Source organism: Plenodomus lingam (genome assembly GCF_022343315.1).
Source record: "Plenodomus lingam strain CAN1 chromosome Unknown contig_22, whole genome shotgun sequence".
NCBI classification, from domain to species: domain Eukaryota; kingdom Fungi; phylum Ascomycota; class Dothideomycetes; order Pleosporales; family Leptosphaeriaceae; genus Plenodomus; species Plenodomus lingam.
The window spans coordinates 335438-353518 of record NW_027093939.1 but is presented as its reverse complement, the minus strand read 5'-3'; the positions used below and the strand labels follow the sequence as shown (position 1 = coordinate 353518).

Below are 18081 nucleotides of genomic sequence, written 5' to 3'. Positions count from 1 at the left end.
GAAAACAAAAAGACAGGAGCCAACAGTTTCCGCCAACGCAAAAGACTGCTTACATCGCTCGAAGACTATTGCCTATGCCATGCTTGGCCTTTTCTCAGGTGCGAGAACACTGACAGATTCGTAGAACCTACGGCGCCAGAACCTCGTCACAAATTGCTTATTGTGACGTTATACAGGTGAGTAATGGTCGCCAAAGGCCATTTGATGCTGGAAGCAAGGCGGCGAGGCCCCATAGGAAGGGTACCGGTACGGTAGTTGGAAAGTTCGGTGGACCGAGATAATCCCGGCAGCCCATCACGTTCAGCCCATCACATTCAGCCCCGCCATGCTCGCGTCCCTTTGACGTGTGAGGAAGTGATTTTGTGGACGGATTCGACAACAGCTTTGGGTTTGGGTTTACAGTTGCCAGACTGTCTTGCTAGTTCTTCTTACGATGCAAATCCACTGCTGACCCCTGTTCACGTTTTCACACAATGGCATCACTGGCATCACATACCGGTAGGTACCATGATGCGATGTAGCCCCTCCAGATCGATCCGCCCATTCTCGTATTTCTTCTGTCCCTCCGTTAGCATGACACCATCAGCAAACCAGCACCAAAACGGGCAGTTGATTACTCCCACCCCCCTTGGCGCCCAGGCAAAGAGCAAGGAAGAATCTTATCAGATGCGATGCGATTGATAAGATAATCTACTCAAGGCTTTTGCGGTATCCAATCAGGATGCTCCACCGACGTTGGGGCACATCATGTGGGATCGCGTAGCAGCGCCGACTGTATCGCTTCAAAGTTTCTAACGCGGGTTTGGACGAATTGGCGGTTCCGATGACGGATGGCTCGGTCTGAGCCGGAGGAAGGATCATGGGTGGAGTGGGAGGGCTGAAGGGGATGAGTATATGTGACTCTTGTTTCCCCTCGTCTCTCTCTCGCTCCACTTCAGTGCCTTCTTTCTGGTCGTTGGGTAACGTTGCCACAGCAGTCAAGATGGGTTCTATAGCTGAGAAAGAGATTGCAACGCTCAACAGCCTCGCTGCGCAAATCAGCGAGCTGGCGGCCAAAATGACCAAACAGCTTGAAGCTGCCAAAGTACCTCCAGTCAGCTTGGAAGCAGACAGTCCCATCAAATACGAAACCTATCCCGACGGCTTCTTCATGAACCGCCAGTTGCTCGAAGACGCGCTCAAGGACATGTGGATCCTATCCCAAGGACCGAGCGAAAGTGTCTACAACTACGTACACATGGCCATCCCAGATGCCTCCTGCCTCAACATCCTCAACCAATTCGACTTCTGGCACGCCGTCCCAGTAAACGGATCCGCCACCTTTGAAGAAGTCGCAAAACACACCAACCTCCCCGTCGAAGTCGTCCACCGCGTCCTCGACCACGCAGTCACCATGCGCTTCTTCGCCAAACCCACACCAACCTCCACCTCCGTAATCCACACCTCGCGCTCCGCCGCCCTCGCCAAAGACACCGGCCTCTCCGCCCTCGTCCAAATGGTCCTCGACGAAACCGGTCCCCCAATGTTCAAACTCCCCGAAGCCCTCCGCCGCTTCAGCCAGGGAAAGCAAACCCTCACAACCGACATGACGCAAACCGCCTTCAAACTCTGCCACTCCGGCGGCATCTGGGGCGACTACGCCAACAGCTGGGACCTGATTGAAAACGACGGGGTCGGCGCACAAAAGGGCTGGCGTCAACGCAACTTTGTCAAATTCATGGCCTACATCAAAGACCTCTTCCACACCGAATCCCTCGTCCTCGACGCCCTCGACTGGGCCTCCCAAGGCCCCACCGTCTCCGTCGTCGACCTCGGCGGCTCCGCCGGCCACGACGACGCTGTCCTCGCCCGCACCTTTCCAAACCTCAACATCGTCGTCCAGGATCTCCCCCAAGTCGCCCCCGTCTTTGCCCGCGAATTCCCAGCCGACCTTCGCAATCGCGTCCGTTTTCAAACTCACAACCTCTTTGATACCCAGCCCGTCGTTGCGGACATCTACATGCTCAAATGGATCCTGCATGACTGGCCCGACGCCGAATCCGTCGCTATCCTGCGTGCCCTCGTCCCGGCGCTCAAGCCCGGTGCGCGCGTCCTGTTTATCGATTATGTGGGTAAGCAGGATCCCGTCGAGGGTGAGGATTTGCCGCGCAGTATGCGTGGGTTTGGCACGGCGACGGATCTGCGCATGATGGCGCTGTTTAACGCCAAGGAGAGGCCTGTGCAGGCGTGGAAGGAAATCTTTAGGCAGGCGGATGCTCGGTTCGAGGTTGTGAGGGTTGAGGCGGATCCGTTGAGTTTCATGTGTGTGCTGGAGGTTGTTTGGAGGGGGTGAGGGGTTTTGATCCAATGGTTGGGGGAGGGGGAAAAGGAAACTGGACATAGTGTTTGGTGTAAATTGATGGAATGAAAGGAACTATGCATGTCCTGTCTCTATTATCATGACTTTGGTGGATACAATCGACGTCTGCCTCGATCTAATCGTCCTCTATACTCGCCTCATTATATGCAGTATGCAGTGTCCATATGATACCCACGTCCACCTCATCAAAATCAGCAATTCATCATCCTCACATATCGCCCATGCTCATCTCATAAACAACACAAGATCTGTCTCCCCACAAAAGAACGCCAGTTCGATGCCGCAAAGAAATCATGCACAACAACTCAGCCCCCAAAACGTACCCCAGTACATGTCTGCCCATTCCCTTTACTACTTCCGTCGAATCAACTTACTCAAACCAGACTTGCCCTCCTTTCCCTCCTTCTCCCTTGCATCCTCCTTTGCGCGCTCATCCTTCGTCGGCACGCGCGGCTGCTCCGCAAACCGAATACCCGGTGTACGGGGCGGAGAAAGCGGCCCTTTTGTCTTTGCCTTTGCGTCATGGGTCCCACGTCCCGTCTCAAGGGGATCGCCCGTCTCCTCGTCCTCGGAATCTGATTCCGGTGTTTGTTGGCCACCTACGCCTAGGGCGCCGAGCCGGCGGCGACGTTCTGCCGCAGTTTCTCCCTCAAAAGCGTTGTCGTCTGGGGCCTTGGGAGAGACGGGGCGGCGCTCGGAGCTGGTTGGTGGCGGGGGGGATGAGGATCCTTGGAGAGCTGCGAGACGGCGGCGTCGCTCTGCAGGCGTTTCTTCGTCAGAGGATTGATCTGCTGCGTTTTCTTTTCGGGAGCCGACTTGTGTGGAGGACGAGTGTTGAGAGGCAAGACGGCGGCGACGCGCTGCTGCAGTTTCTCCGTTCCCGCCCATGGAGTAATCTGCAAGATCTTGACGGACAGAGTGGAATGGTACATCCTCGTTATTGCTGTCGACCAATGTCAGCCCTTCGGGACCTCGGGTACGGCCTTCGCGTTCTGCGGCTGGCGATTCAATCTTTTGAATCTCGGCCTGGCCTTCTTCGCCGACAATTGGGGGAACATTGGCTTTTGAAGCTGCACCGCGGCGCTGAGCGTCAGTGAGATCCTTTGCATCTTCCTGTGCGGCCGTCTTGACAGCCTCGGGCGCGTTGCTGCTTTGGACGAATTTGGCGCGGTCCTTGGGATTCATCTGGGCCATTTGCTGGATGAATTCCAGTTTGCTCATCCGGCGCCCACCAGCCGTGACCGTGAAGCGAAGGCGATCGTCATCTTCCTCTTCTTCCGGCTTCTTCTTCTTCTTGCTCTCAGTAGCCCCGGTACCGGAAGGTCCTGCATCAGTATGTTGCGGCACACCCATGTGTGTTCCCATCCGTTTCAGACTCTGAATGGCACGGCTCGAAGTCTCAACCATCGACTGCCCACGCTGAGCTGTCGGACGTCCATCTTTACCAGCCTTTGGCGCGCTTGGAATGTCGTACTTCTTGATTACCTCGCCGTCCTCGTCTTCTACAATAATGGTGTTACCAAATTGATACGCGAGAGCTGGTCCACGCTTTTGCTCGGGCTGCTTGGACTTCGAGGCCTGCTTCTCCTCGCCATCGTTGTGGTGATGGCCAGAGAAACTTTGCATGCGTTTCCGCCAAGTTTTGTGAGGATGCTCGACGGCAGTCTCAATCTTGCCTGGAGCTTCCTCGAGCGGGCTACCATGTTCCTTTTGTGCAACACCGTGCTGTACGTCTTCTTCTCTGAGGAGTTCCATTGCTCTCTCACCGTCGTGCTGCCTCCTTTGCGCGCCGTGTTCCCCGTGACTATCTCTGACACCCAACACATTGCCTTCTTCATCCTCGATGACAGTATTGTTGCCTTCTTGGAAAATCTCACCCTCTTTCTCTGGAAGCTGCTTCATCTTCTCTTTACCGTTGGAGGAACTATCACTAGTAGAAACCGCCATGGCATCACCGAACGCATCGTTGCCATCTGTAGGTGTGGCTTCTCCCTTTTCCAAGTCAAGCCTAGCAATAGGCCCAATGGCAGACTGAGAGATGGGTCCACCAGGACCTCGCCCAGCATCCCAGCGTCTTCGTCGAGTTCCGGGGCCCCGAGAGTTGGAACGAGAGTTGGAGCGACTTGCACTATCCTCCTCCTTTTGGCGTCGCAGGAACCCACCTGCGAATCCATTTCCAGCAGGACCTTCCGACTTTTCGTCCAAAGAGGTTTCAGAGCCGCGTCGACCCATGGACGATCTCGATCGGGATTGAATCCTCGGTAGACGGTCCATCCAGCCAGGTCCATCCTCGTTGGCTTGTGTGTATGACATGGAAATGGTCAGAGTATTGATACGCTTGCCAAGGGTGAAGACTGCAATACTACTGCCATGTACCAGGATACTGACAATGACCAAAAAGCAGGTAATCGGCCAGATCATTTCGATGATATTGAGGTGCTCGAAGCCCTCGGGAGGCAGTACAGCCAAAGGCGTCGTCGTCTCGGTTTCCAGTTCAGCCCGTGCAAGAATAGCCACAAACAAGCCACCAACGCCGATGGGCCCAAAGTGGCCAGCAAAGGATGCCTCGCGCCACGTCTTGATGTCTGGAATGACGGGTTTGAGCATAAGCATGATCGGTAGACGTCGGAAGAAGAGAACCAGGAGACCCAGAACCACCAGACGCCATGGGGAAAGGCCAATGATCTCGGGTGAGTTGAACTGGTTCCACGGGATGATGGCCCCAAAGTAAACAAAAAATGCCAAATTGATGAGCAAATCGATGACGTTGGACACATGGGATTCCTCCGTCTTCTCCAAGAACCATCCGTCGTTGGAAAAGCCGACGCCGCAGGCGAATCCTACGAGTAAGTCGTCCAGACCGAGCAGCGAACCGGATCCGGCACACCAAAGTGCGAGGACAAAGTAAAACACAAGAAAACTCTCGCGATCTATAAGGTCCTTCTCGTGAGCGTAGCGAATAGCACGACGAGCTGCGTATCCAATGACGACTCCGTAGACAGCACCAAACAGACACTCGTAAAGAACGGTGTAGCAGATCCAGTGGTAGGCGACCTTGGAGGCATCCGGACGGTAGCGAATGAGGTAAACTGCCAGGTAGACAAAGGGAAAGGCCATGCCATCGTTGCATCCAGATTCGGCGGACAAAAGATCTCGCAAATGCTTGGGAACACGCTTGGCGAATTTACCTTTACCAACCACAGAGGAGGCCAAGACTGGGTCGGTAGCGGTGACACAGGCCGCGATACACAGACTATCTAGCCAGTTGAGATGCGAATTAAAGAGACCCCAGATGAACAGGCTGGTAATCAGCCAGCCAAACGTCATGACCGGGATGAGCAGCAGTGTCACCGACTTCCAATGCTTCTCCATGTACGCCCTCGGCAATTCAACGCCAACAGCAAAACATTGCACGACCAAGACGATGCGCGAGAATTCCAGAGTGATCAAATCGACGTTGCCCCATGTTCCTGGATCTATGAGATTGGCGGCATGGGGACCGAAAATGATGCCGCAAAGAGTCGCAACCGTGGCTTCACCAATGTACAGACGCTCCTTGATGACAGAGGAACACAACATGAACAGACTGGTGAAGCCGCCCAAGATGATGTACACCAGATGGGGCTTGGTGATGGAGAGGTGGTCCCAGGCCATTGTGATTGGTGTTGGATCCCTGTGGTGTGTGTGGGGATCTCCTAAGCAGGCTGGAATCCTGCAAGCTTGTCGAAAAGCTTATACGGCAATTCTGATCCGACAAAAGAATATTTCGCAATCTAGTTCGGTACGTGTTCAGTCAGTCGGAGCGGTGGTCTTGGTAGCGAATGCACGCTAGGTAGGCAGGACAGAGGCGTCGGGATCGCGCTGTCTGGAATGTCGGCCGCAGGAGGAGAAAGATCGAGCCAGACTTTGATGCATGTATAGTCGGATGCGCCCAGTCGCCGCTCCCAGTGTGCCCTATGTGGCTGATGCTGTGTTGTAACAAGGATGGAGAGGTAGATGTTGGCGGAAAAGGCGATGCGGGTACGGTAGAAGGGGGGGAATTGTCTAAAGCTGGCGGTTTAGAGCCGTGGTGGATTGGAGAGAGTTGCGAGATATCAAGCGATGCCGAGCAGCATCTTGTGCAGAAAGGATGGAGCTTACCTGACGACTTTGTTTGTGCTGGGCGCAGGCTCTGCAAAAGCTTGGAAAGCGCGAGGTTTCGACGGGCGCAATCGAATGGCAGCTGAGGCCCATCAACGGTTGCTTATAGCCGGACGTCGTTGCCGTCTTGGTGTTGGGATCGGAAGAGAGATCTAGGCCAGACAATTGATTGGCCGCGCCGACGTTCTGTAGTTAGGCAGAGCAAGTTGCAGCCAGCTCAGCAGCTCTGCTCGTGGGCAGATGCTGGCGGGCAATGGGGCGTGAAAGTCGCAAGAGATGGGCGGGAAGAGATAAGCGGCTTGGAAGGGCTTGGCTTACGCATATCAGAGCTACTCTTGAAGTACCGGTAGTCTCCACGCCACCGTTGAGTTCAAACGGTCTTTGCAGCCCGAAGCCGACATGTTTCGCCCCGTGGGCGACTACCGTCTGTTGCGCTGTAGGAGTACTAGGAGTAGATAGGATGTAGACTGGAGAGCACCCTGTCTGCAACTGTTGTTTTTGGGCCCTTTGGGCTGAGGCCTGAGAAGAAAGACATTACTCTAGAGTAGGTACCGGTAGGAGTACACACAGGACATGAGGGCGCGCGGAGACAGCTGGACCCCGATTGGAGAGAAACCAAGGGAATGCTGTGCACTCTCGGGCAGGCTCCCACCTCCTCTGCCGCGCCAGCCAACAAAGGTTTCGCAGACAAATGCCACGAGGCCCCAGATGGGTAGTCAACATGTGCATTCAACTTTGCTCTTGGGAGCCCGTCAAAGGCGGGGCAATGTCTTGTCCATTGGCGTGGGTCCATTGCAAGATGCGGATTCTCCATCTTACCGTACCTATCTGACAAAGACACCACGCTGCACTGGTTTGGCCACATGACCGCCACACATTTCGCATTGTCATTATCGTGGGGAGGGGGGGCGCACATGTAGGTGCACGCATGGATGCATCGCAAAGGTTTTGGACTCATCCGAGTGTACCATATACGAATACCTACTGCCTATGGTATAGGCAGGTAGAGTCACGAGTACAATCGGAACCGCTGCTGCCCGGAGACGATAACGTACGCGTTGGAGGACAAGGTGGAGTCGAGTCAAATGACAAGAGAGGAGAATGTTAAAAAGACGCAGTCCATCATGGATGATCACGATCACCTCTCACCTCTTTTCCCTGGCTGGCGTGGGCAAGGGTGCAGGTGCAGGTGCAGGTGCAGGTGCAGGTGGGGTAAAACACCACCTCACACGAAACCGCAGCCAAACCCATAACCAAACCCCACGATAGCGCCAAAGTCCCAAAGCAGAAAACAAGCAGAAAACAATCTCAACACACTTGAACAAATGCACCACAAACCAACCCCCCACTGACTCTTGCACTCCGCACCATACCTATCCCAGCTCTCTCTCGATGCACGCACACACAATACTTGTATCCATCTAACCAGAAGAAGATCATCACGACACCTAGACAAGCACGAATATGTCCCTAAGCCTCGTACCGGTAACACATTGTACGTACTGTTACTCCTACTCATACCAGTACATCCCATGCACGTGCCCCTCACCAGATCTCATCATCCCCATCCCCTCCCATCTCACCCAAGACGATCCCCCCAAACCCACCAAGAAAAATGAGGCTGACACCACAACCCCAACCTACCAGCCCAGCCCGACCCCACCCTGCCCAACACACCGCCAGCGACACGGGAAGAAGAAGGAAATAAATCTCCACATCGGCACCGTCGTATCACCTCGTCAACCGCACCGCCTCGCTGCCTCCTCAGGCATCACCGCAACTTTTCCACCTTGACCCCTACCGTACCTGGCTGAAATGAGGCGACGCTGATGCCGACACCGCTGGGTGGTAATGCACGCTGCGTAGGTAGGTGTCCGGCGTGGTGGAGGATAGCGCTGGTGTCAGATCTGGCCAAGTCTGGTCAAGTCTGGGTACGGCTATTATTGTTGTTGTTGTTGTATACACACTACAGTAGGGGTATCGCAGCTAAAGTTAGAGACCAGGCCGCTATTTCCCCAAGGTTCATCCCGAGCCAGACAGCGGTAAACAACAACGCCGTGGGTCGAGCGGGAATGCGGATCGCGTCATCGATGGGAGTGGTGAAACTGGGTTTGGTTGTTTGGTTGTGTGTGCTGTGGGTTTGGTTTGGTTTGGTTTGGTGGGTGGTAAAGGGGGTTGTTGGATAGGAAAGGAGATGGATGGGTGTGTATGAGGGGGTGGAAGCATAATCGAAATATCGTATCTCATCGTATCTCATTTAATACTATCCCATCCCATCCCATCCCATCCCCTCCAGCCAACCAAACCCCCCTTACCAAACTATCCCGCATCCCCATTAGCTCACCATAATACCTGCCGTACCTACATACATACTCGCCAACCAACTCTTCCCCCGGAACTTAAAAAAAACAACCACCCCAAACCATGCCAGCACGGCCACATGCCAGATACCCAAACCCCTGAACCCTGACCGTTGGGATGCGGTTTCAAAACAAGGGGGGGGAAGGGGAGGGGGATATCCTGTGCGTGTAAGCGACATACACGAAAGGTCTTGTGGAAAATGAAGCACGCGACAGCGACACTGAGGGGCTTTTTTGATCATTTTCTTCGTGAATGTGGTGGGCGAGGAGGACAGGAGAGAAGTTTGTGTCAACAGTGAAAAAGCACGTCACGTCACGTCACGTCACGTCACGTGTGCACGCGATAAATACGTCAAATATATGAATGATGTTCCCTTTAGAAAAAATCAAAGGTCCATTGTATGTACCAACTAGGCATCAAAGCAAAGAAAAGCCCATGGTGCCAAAGCAGCAGCATGCCACAGAAAAAAAAATCCGGTATCACGGGTCATCCAACGCCCTGGAACCCCTTCGCTCTAGGTATGTAGCCTGTAGGTGTAAAGTAATCGTTGAGAAGACAAGAAAAAAACTTTGGTGGTATGCAACGGTGCTCGTAATCATCCCTTCAACGCACTACATACACAAACGCATGCGCCATTTTTGGACAAAAGAAAAGGCCGGGAGGGGGTGCGCGAGATTCCTGGCCGGCCGAAATACGAGCGAAACTGGGTTGAATAGGGATGAGCTTGGCCTGTGTCCTGTATAGATCTTACCCCCGGCTGGACAAACAACAACAAGAAAACGAAAATGTGATGCGATCGATGATGGAACCGTATGGAAGAGGTATCTGAAAAAACAATGCACCTTCACTCCACATCCCATGACCCGCTTGAAAAGAAAACGTCAAAAATGTTCATGTGTATGTGTGTGGGGAATCGATGCGAGGAAGGATTTGAAGAAGAAGAAAATGTACAATAGCAAACATCAAGGTGGCCATGGTAATGATGTCGTCATAAGTGCGAGGCGCGAGTCATGGAAGTCTCAATGACCAACGGGTAACCATGTTCGTCGCTCGTCCATGCTTCTTGCTGTACGACCGCCCGGTGTCAAGGGTATCTCGACACGGCCACGGTCGTTGCGCTCGAGATCGCTGTCGTCATCGTAGGCGGATAAGCGGGAGAAGTAATCTGCAAGTCCGTTTGTCGGGGATGCAATCGTTTCGTAGAGCGGGGGTGGTGTCTCTAGAGGTGGTGGGGGCTCCTCGTCTGAGAAGGCCGGAGGGTTGAAGGAGGGTACTCGCAAGAGGTGAATGGGTCGTTGTACAGCGGTGTCGGTCGGCCCTCCAATGTGCGCTGCTTGCGGGCGCGCAAGAGCAGGTGTCGCGATTGTCGCATCTGAATTGCCTCTTGAGCGGCTCAAGGAGCTTAGTGTGGGCACAAAACCGGTAGGTGACGCGCGTCGAGCCGGTGCATTTGGACACCCGCAGTCGGGTATTAGCGTCCTGCTCATCGCTGGTTCAGGCGACGAGTATGCGGGTAGCGCTGTGTTTGCCTGGGTCGCTTGACACGAAAGAATGTGGAAAGGTGAGTCAATGGAAATCTCAAAATGCCTCCTCTTGGTGGAATCGACGGCGTCAGGTCTCGAAAGGCGCATGACAAGCTGCGAAATGTTAATTGGGTTGCAATCTCATGGATTGCTCAAACATACCTTGATCCAGTGATGCACTTGGATATTTTGGTACGTTGTGTCAAAGTGCAATCTTGATTGCTTGTCTTTGTCTTTCATGTTGTGACAGCTTGGCAGCTGCACATTAAATTCCATTTCCGTGGGACCGATGTTGTCGTCACCACCAAGGTCACCCAGCAGATTGGTGGGATCTGCCACCTGCACGTCCTCGCCTCGGGATGCCGCAGCTCTCTGGTCGTAAGGCACTCCGCCGCCAGATACGATTCTCATCGTGCTACCAGGGAACGTACTTGTGGGCGGGCTATCTGCTCGTTTTTCAAAGAGCTGCACTTTGCGGACAGGTTCCATACGATGCACTCGCTTGTTATTGCAAAAGTATTCAACATTCTCTGTGACGAAGACCTTGATCCGATGACATTGGACCTTGGCAAGCGGCGTCAGCTTGAAAGCGATGGGAACCTGTGCACCGAGCGGAAACGATTTGCCTGAAATCACGATATCGTAGTGTAGCTGATCCTCCCAGCTTCTGCTGATTGCTATGGGCTCCACTTGCTCCAGAGAGCCTTCTGAAGGTGCACGAATGAGTTGAACTTCTTTGGTGCCGACCAAGTTTGTGCGGAAAGCTCCAGCGCGTTCCACGATGGCTTCGAGTTCGTACTTGACAGAACCGAGGTCTACATCAATAGTTTCCGGAAGATGACTATCAAGAGGTAGTTCGAAGTTGTACATGTACTCGCCCGCGTCGAAGGTTCTGTATCCCTTCTGTGCTACTGAAGGTCCTCCGGATGGGGTTTCACCCTTGCCGAAACTGCGTGATTGGTTGACCTGTAATGACAATCGCTTCACTTCTCTCGAGGTCAAGTTCAGAGATGAGTTGTTTGGCGAGTTGGTGATGTTGCTATTGTTCTTGCAGAGTTCTACGCAATCTGCGCCAGTGCCATACTCGGCTGTCGGGAATTGCGAGTTGAAGAATGGCCATGTGTGGCTCATCAAGATGTCCACCTCCTCAAAATCGACCTTTTTCGGTGGGATACCTTCTGGCCATTTCGTCGTCGCTTTTCCACGGAACTTCAGCGTGACTGCCTTGAGTTTCGAGGGTTTGGCAATCTTCAAGACCAAGGATCCCCGTAACATAGCAGTATTTCGCTCAGCATACTCGGCTTGTTCAAATCCCCTCAAGAACAAAACAGGTTCAGTGAGTTGAATGTTGACGCTGACGCCGCCCCCCGAAGCCACTGGCTTCTCCTCAGGCATGCTCTTGACACTGGTCATCGTACTTTTGGTCGAAGTTCGGCCGGAGGACCAAGTCGGTTCTACGGCTGGCGGCCGGGGGATTGCTGCTGCAGCCAGAGTATTGCCAATGACGCTTACTGCTCCTATTGCACCGACAGAGTTCCTCTGACTGGATCTCATTTCGCCAGGGTCCCGTTCAAACAAGACTGAGGCGATTGAGTTTCGGTTGCTACTGCTCGTGGACGATCGCGGCGTGACTGTGGCGGGGAGATCTTGATTGGGAGAGAAACGGGAGTCGATGAAGGAACGAAGGAAACGTTTCGCGCTGTCGCGTGGGGTCGCCAGCTTTTCGGTGAAGTACGACTTGCTGGTCGTCTGCCGCTTTTGACAACGATATAGAGTCGGGTCGGGTCCGACGTGTGCGATGTGAATGCGGTGCGGTCGTCGATTGCGTGCTTGAAAGATGCCTCGATTGGAGCGGGTAGGGTCCTTGAGGTGGTCAGGCACGTAGCGTAAACGGCCGCGGTCAGAGTAGACCGTGCGGTATTCTGTCATGGCGATGAGTGGTATTAGCAGCGTTCAAAGACACGACGTTGAGCGGCGGTGATGTCAAGGCATGAAGTGGAGGCGGGCAACGAGTTATAACAGGGCGAGAGGAAGTGGAACGCAAGTTATAGTTTCTTGTGCGACTCTCTACAGTCATGGGAGGAGTACAAAGGGCAACCTTGCAAAGGTAACATAACCATACCCCAGGTGTGTTCCAGAATTGGCAAAGGAGCAGCGCAGGTGGAAGCCTTGCAAGACAAAGGGCCCAAACGCGGTGAGGTAAATGAGACAGGGACTCACGCGATAGGAGGAGCTAATAAGACCTGGTGGGCGGGCATGCGAATGCAAAGATGAAGCGCAATCAGCGACGAGAGCAGCGGTATGGGGGGGAAGTGCTTCAAGTGGAGCGACTAAGAGGCCGATGTGACGGAAGCGTGCGGGAATCCCCTGCTGTGGCAGCCTGTGGGGAATCTGCGTTGGCCTTGGGTGAGGAGGGCTGTCAGGACGGTTATCCGGCGAATCGCAGGGACCACGGGTGTTTTGACGTGTGCCCAAGCTAGCAAGCAGGCATGGTGCAAGTTCGCAGTCAGACTACTCTAGGCCAGGGCGCACACAGTTGGTCCAAGGTACAGTACCAGCCTGACCAGGGCGCTCGGCGGATGACGCGGAGAAGTGAAGCTGGGTGGGGAGTGGGGTGGAGTGCAGTGCAGTGCAGTGCAGTGAGCGGCGAGCAGTTGAGCAGCGAGCAAACGGATATCCAGAAAGGTGAGGTGAAGAAAATTGCCCGAAATGGATTCGCAGCTGCGGGGACGGGCGACGATCAGGCGAGTTAACAAGTGCAATAAGTAATGTGTGCGTCAAGAAGGTGTGTATGTGTGTGTGTGTGTGTGTGTGTGTGTGACTGTGTGGCTCGAGGGGGACGGGGGAGGCGGGGGGGGGGAGAGAGAGAGTGGGTGCAGTCTGCGGTGTATCAAAGGAAGATTTTCGGCCAAAAATCTCTCGACGGCGGATATAGTCATCTTCTAAGCGTGTGTAATAAAGAGTCGTGCGTAGAGTAGTCGACGTCGAGCGGAGGGTCGGATGCATTACATCACCGCCAGCCCTTCCCAAAGGCTTTGCTGTCCAAGACGTCGACAGTCTTTGCAGGGCCGATGGTTCCAGGCCCGTTGCAGACTAGCAAGCCACTCCGGCATCCTCGGCAAGCTGCTGTGATCGACTGAGCCTCGTGTGCATCGTCAGAAAGACAAAAGAGAGCGAGAGCGAGAGCGAAAAGGGCGATGATGGCTTTGAGCCTATAGGCCGCCCTGGTTGCCCATGGTGAGCATGAGCTAGCCCTCGAACTTGGTCGGAAAGCAGTCAACGCAACCAGCGCTAACCCTTGGAAGACGGCGACGAGCTCAGGCAGGACTCAGCAAGGACAGAAGAGGAGATGAGGGTGGTGAGGGTGAGCATTGAGAGCCCAGACCTGAGATTGATTAATTCCAGGACTTGGGGAGGCCAAGTCGGCCTGCGCCTGGGTGCTTGCGCACACACATCATACTACCGGTCCAACTATGTACATGGGCACATACACACACACACACACGCCTGGCCGCGCACCCTGATGAGATTGATTTGCAAGACGGTCCATCCAAGTATCCTGGCGCAGTCCCCAGTGGCAGTAGGGGTATGATCATTGATCCACCCCTTCCTGGCTACTAAGAGTATTATTTCCTGTTTCTCCGCGACAATGCAGCCCAAGTCTAAAGCATGCACGCACCAGAGAAGGAAACACATGGACTGGTTGGCAGTTGGCAGTTGGAGCTTGCATGTAGAGTACTTGGGCATTCGCATGCGGTTGGCACATGGCGTTGGCAGCATTGGCGGGCTTACTCTACAGACAGACCGAACTGCAGGCCGCTTACTCTACACACCTACTATAAGCCTACACAGCCAGCCAGCCAGCCAGTAGTGAGTAGTACTGTGATGGTACACCAGCGGCCAGCCCACGAGATGGCAGCAAGTGTGGCTACTTTGCTTGTTTGGACTAAACCTCCAATATGATAGAGGGCCCCCCCAATTGCGCAAAGATCGGCCCCTGGGCCGGCTCAATCTGGACTATATACCTATCCAAGTACACACGTACAGTAACAAGGCACTTTCATGGCTGTACATATGGAATGCGTCATGGCCAGCTCACCGCATCAAGACCGTGGAGGATTCGAGACCATGTGGTTACCGCTACCAAGTGCAATATCTCCGAATCTGTGACCATCAGTCGCCGCCGCGAGTAGGTACGTCGTGTTTGCTTCATTCTGCGCCGGGCGGGGAAATAGTCGAGCAAGTTCCGGTACATCGGTAGGTAACCGGGACATACAGTACACTGACGACGATATAAAGTATTGGTCGGTGTACCTAACATGGACGAACCATGGCGACAAGAAAATCTCTGCCCTGGCGTGCATCTTGGGTTGTGGGCTGTGGATCTCGTGGAGAGGATCCTCCTGATCGCCCATCGAGGACCCAAGTGTTGCAGGGTGCCGTGTCGTGTGCCACCTATTCCCAAGTTGGACAGGCTGTTGTTGTGGCTTGGCTACATTGGAACTGGGAACATGATGGATGACGGGAAGGTTGGGGTCTTGAGCACGTGATGACAGTGTGGCGCAGCACACACGTGACTTCGCCCCCTCCAGGCCGGGGGCCAGGTTCCCCGCAACGCGTGCGCCCGCGAAAAGACAAGAGGCAAGGCGAGGCTTTAGCTCGAAGACGCGTTCTGGCTTGGTCGGCTGGGCAAAAGGGCAAAAGTACACACACCACATGTGCGCCAACCACGGCCATGGACGCGACAACAGATCGAGGCTATGGTACGTCTGATGGCCTCATGGGACTATAGTGATCGTGATGATGGCTGATGGCATGCTCACAACACACACAGGGACAAGCCAGCTGCCCCTTGCCGGCGCGGTGCTCTGCTGCACCGCAATCGCCCATGAGCTGCGTGTATGTTCTGCTTTCACTGTTCACTGTCTCTGGATCTGACGCTCTTTCAATCTAGACACAACTCGCCACCATCGGCGCGCAAATGGGCGCGACCATCATGCTCGACCTCACCTCCGACGTAACCCACCTCATCGTCGGCAACACCGACAGCGCCAAATACCGCTATGTCGCCAAGTCTCGCGAAGACGTCAAGGTGCTCTCACCCGCCTGGCTGGAAGCGCTGCGACAAGTCTGGATGCAAGGACATGACCATGTGGATGTCGCTGCGCTGGAACAGGAATACCGCCTGCCAACTCTGTTTGGCCTGAAGATTTGCCTGACTGGCTTTGACAACCGTAGGGAGCAAGTGTCGCATTCGACCTGGCAAGACTGACACATGGCAGCGGAACATCGACGGTACATTCAGGAGACGGTGGACAACAACGGGGGCGAGTACCATGGCGACCTCACCAAAGCCGTCACCCATCTCATCGCCGCCGCACCCTCTGGCAAAAAGTACGATTATGCGCTGAACTGGCACATGAAAGTGGTCTCATTGGAGTGGTTTGAGCAGAGTCTAGAGCGCGGCATGATACTCGACGAAACTCTCTTCCATCCGACTCTGCCCATTGAAGAACGAGGCATAGGCGCCTGGGACCGCCAGTCGACGACACCAGTCTCCAGAAAACGGTCACTGGACCCAGACCCAAGCCAAGCCCTGAATCCTTTCCGACGCAAGCTACGACGCTCTGCGAGCACCAAGTTTGGGAACCAGAGCGATGCATTGTGGGCTGGGATTACGGCAGTGAGCATGGAAAGAGAGCAAGATGATGGGGATGATTGGACGGAGCACAGCACGATTGAGCAGGGTGACTCAAATGCCCATACAACAGCCTCTGTTGCAGGCGGCGTGCCTACTGTCGAGGACTCTACTTTATATTCCAATCCCATAGATGCACCTGCGTCACCCTCGGACGTGCTGGCACAGGGACGCTCTTCCAATGGGTTATTTGAAGGAAGAACCGTGTGTCCCTTTGGTTTTGACAGTGAGAAAGTAAGTCATACCCAGGTTATCCTCTCGCTAGGGCTGACGATTCCGCCAGACCGATATTTTACGCCAGCACCTGAACAGTCATGGAGCCCGTGTCCTCTCCACCAGTGATGTCAACAATGCAACATCTGATGAATTATCACGCGGCTTTCTGATAGTACCGCATGATGCGGAGGTTGACTACACGCCGATTGCCGAGCGCGCCAAATCACTCATGAGTATAGTGAGTAACTGGTGGGTGGAACGCTGTCTATATGGCAAGCGCCTAGTCGACCCGGCCGATGATGTGCTAAGTCGACCGTTCGGAAAGCTTAAAGTTTCTGGTAAGTTGGCTCCGCTGTCGATCCCGTTTTGGCTGCACTGACGTCGCAAGGTTTCTCGGATTTGTCAGTCAACTCGACTGGATTCGCCGGAATTGAACTTCTCCATGTGACCAAAGTAGTTGCATTGTTGGGTACAGAACTTGATCCGATGAATGTAATTGGCTCTAACGTTGACAGGTGCCGTCTATGACGAACATCTTTCTGCAAAAACTTCGGTCATAGTTTGCAACTCCACGGGAGCAAACTCACAAAAACTCAAGTTCGCAGCGGAGAAGCGGATCCCGGCTGTGACATCTGCATGGTTGTCGGATTGTATACGTAACTGTCGTTTGGAGTCGTACGATGATTATCGATGCAACACCAGTGCGACTCCCCAGATTCGAGATGCAAAATTAAAACCACGTACCTCTATGGATGCGCCGGTAGGTGCCGGTCTCGAGGATAGCAGCAGCAAACCGCGCCACAACAAACCACAATCTGCGAAGATAGTATCGAAACCCCCAGTGTTACGAAGACCACGTACTCTCGAGCTGGCGCCGTCAGCTGATGCTACATCTACGGACGCCTCCAACAAGTCGACGCCTGACCAACAAGACGATTCTACACTTCCCAATCTGGACGGCCATGCATCCCTACCCCTCCAACACATCAGCGCCAACTCCCCCCGGCGCCCCTCCACATCCTCCGCCTCGCTGAAATCCGCCGCGCGCGCACGCAGTTCTTCCGCAGAGTCCCTGATCCGGGCCGTCCCAGCCCCAGCCCCCAAAAACCAACGCACTTCAACCACATCCACAACCAAATCACAGCTCCCGCAAAAACCTTCTCCAGACCCCGTGATCCCAACTGCCGACGACTCCCTCGATCCTTCCGAACCCTCCGTTCCGCCACAGCCGCACATTCCGCCCAAGCACGTCTCAGCCGCCGACAAGGATTATTCGGATATCTTGGCGCAGTTACGTGCGAACCGCAAGACTGCGCCTCTGCCTGCTGAAGCGCCGGACGGCCAGCGGCGACGGAGAAGACTGTTGGGCCGTGCGACGAGTACGCGGTCAAACCAGAGTGCAGCCAGTTCCGCGAATGCGACTTCTAATGGTGAGATTTGTCTGGATGGTGAGGGGGAGGAGGAGGAAGAAGATGGTGATGATGGGCTGGCGGAAGAGTATGAGCCCAGTCAGCGGTTGGGGTGGGAAGAGCCGGGGGCCGCCAAGGCGAGAGAGGTTATGATTAAGAGGCTAGGCGGGACGATTAAGGAGAAGAGTGTGGTGGTGCAGGGGATTGGGATGGTTATGGATGAGGAGGTAGAGGTTGGGGGGAGGAGTGTTAGGACGAGGAGGCGGTGATGAATTGCATGATTGGAGTCGTGTTGGATGGATGTATAATGAGCGCGCTGGTTTGTTTTGGATGCACAGCGGAGTTTTGAAGAAAAAGAAAGGCATATAGCGTCGG

The 18081-nt window shown here is 54.3% G+C and overlaps 6 protein-coding genes across 6 annotated transcripts; 3 read left to right on the top strand and 3 right to left on the bottom strand.

Annotated features, from left to right (window-relative positions):
- Positions 1–859: 859 nt before the first annotated feature.
- IAQ61_005490 (uncharacterized protein) lies at positions 860–2332 on the top strand (the record flags this gene model as incomplete). The annotated part of the gene is made up of 1 exon (XM_003840078.1): positions 860–2332. One exon carries the CDS (start codon positions 860–862, stop codon positions 2330–2332), a length of 1473 nt encoding a protein of 490 aa, XP_003840126.1.
- A 378-nt stretch (positions 2333–2710) lies between these two features.
- On the bottom strand, positions 2711–6013 carry IAQ61_005489 (uncharacterized protein; the record flags this gene model as incomplete). The annotated part of the gene is made up of 1 exon (XM_003840079.1): positions 2711–6013. The coding sequence occupies one exon, from the start codon at positions 6011–6013 to the stop codon at positions 2711–2713; it is 3303 nt and encodes a 1100-aa protein (XP_003840127.1).
- Positions 6014–6132: 119 nt separating this feature from the next.
- Positions 6133–7323, bottom strand: IAQ61_005488 (uncharacterized protein; the record flags this gene model as incomplete). The annotated part of the gene is given in 5 exon segments (XM_066096814.1): positions 6133–6327; positions 6500–6651; positions 6663–6807; positions 6818–6988; positions 7068–7323. 5 exon segments carry the CDS (start codon positions 7311–7313, stop codon positions 6133–6135), a joined length of 909 nt encoding a protein of 302 aa, XP_065953165.1. The 5' UTR covers positions 7314–7323.
- A 2556-nt stretch (positions 7324–9879) lies between these two features.
- Positions 9880–12312, bottom strand: IAQ61_005487 (uncharacterized protein; the record flags this gene model as incomplete). Its single annotated transcript, XM_003840081.1, has 2 exons — positions 9880–10497; positions 10546–12312. The coding sequence occupies 2 exons, from the start codon at positions 12310–12312 to the stop codon at positions 9880–9882; spliced, it is 2385 nt and encodes a 794-aa protein (XP_003840129.1).
- Positions 12313–12872: 560 nt separating this feature from the next.
- Positions 12873–13136, top strand: IAQ61_005486 (uncharacterized protein; the record flags this gene model as incomplete). Its single annotated transcript, XM_066096813.1, has 1 exon — positions 12873–13136. The coding sequence occupies one exon, from the start codon at positions 12873–12875 to the stop codon at positions 13134–13136; it is 264 nt and encodes an 87-aa protein (XP_065953164.1).
- A 902-nt stretch (positions 13137–14038) lies between these two features.
- Positions 14039–17975, top strand: IAQ61_005485 (uncharacterized protein; the record flags this gene model as incomplete). Its single annotated transcript, XM_003840083.2, has 10 exons — positions 14039–14253; positions 14281–14576; positions 14683–14929; positions 14950–15146; positions 15218–15282; positions 15338–15617; positions 15666–16315; positions 16365–16635; positions 16686–16766; positions 16813–17975. Coding segments are annotated over 10 exons (3465 nt in total), but the record flags the coding sequence as incomplete, so codon positions are not given.
- Positions 17976–18081: the final 106 nt, after the last annotated feature.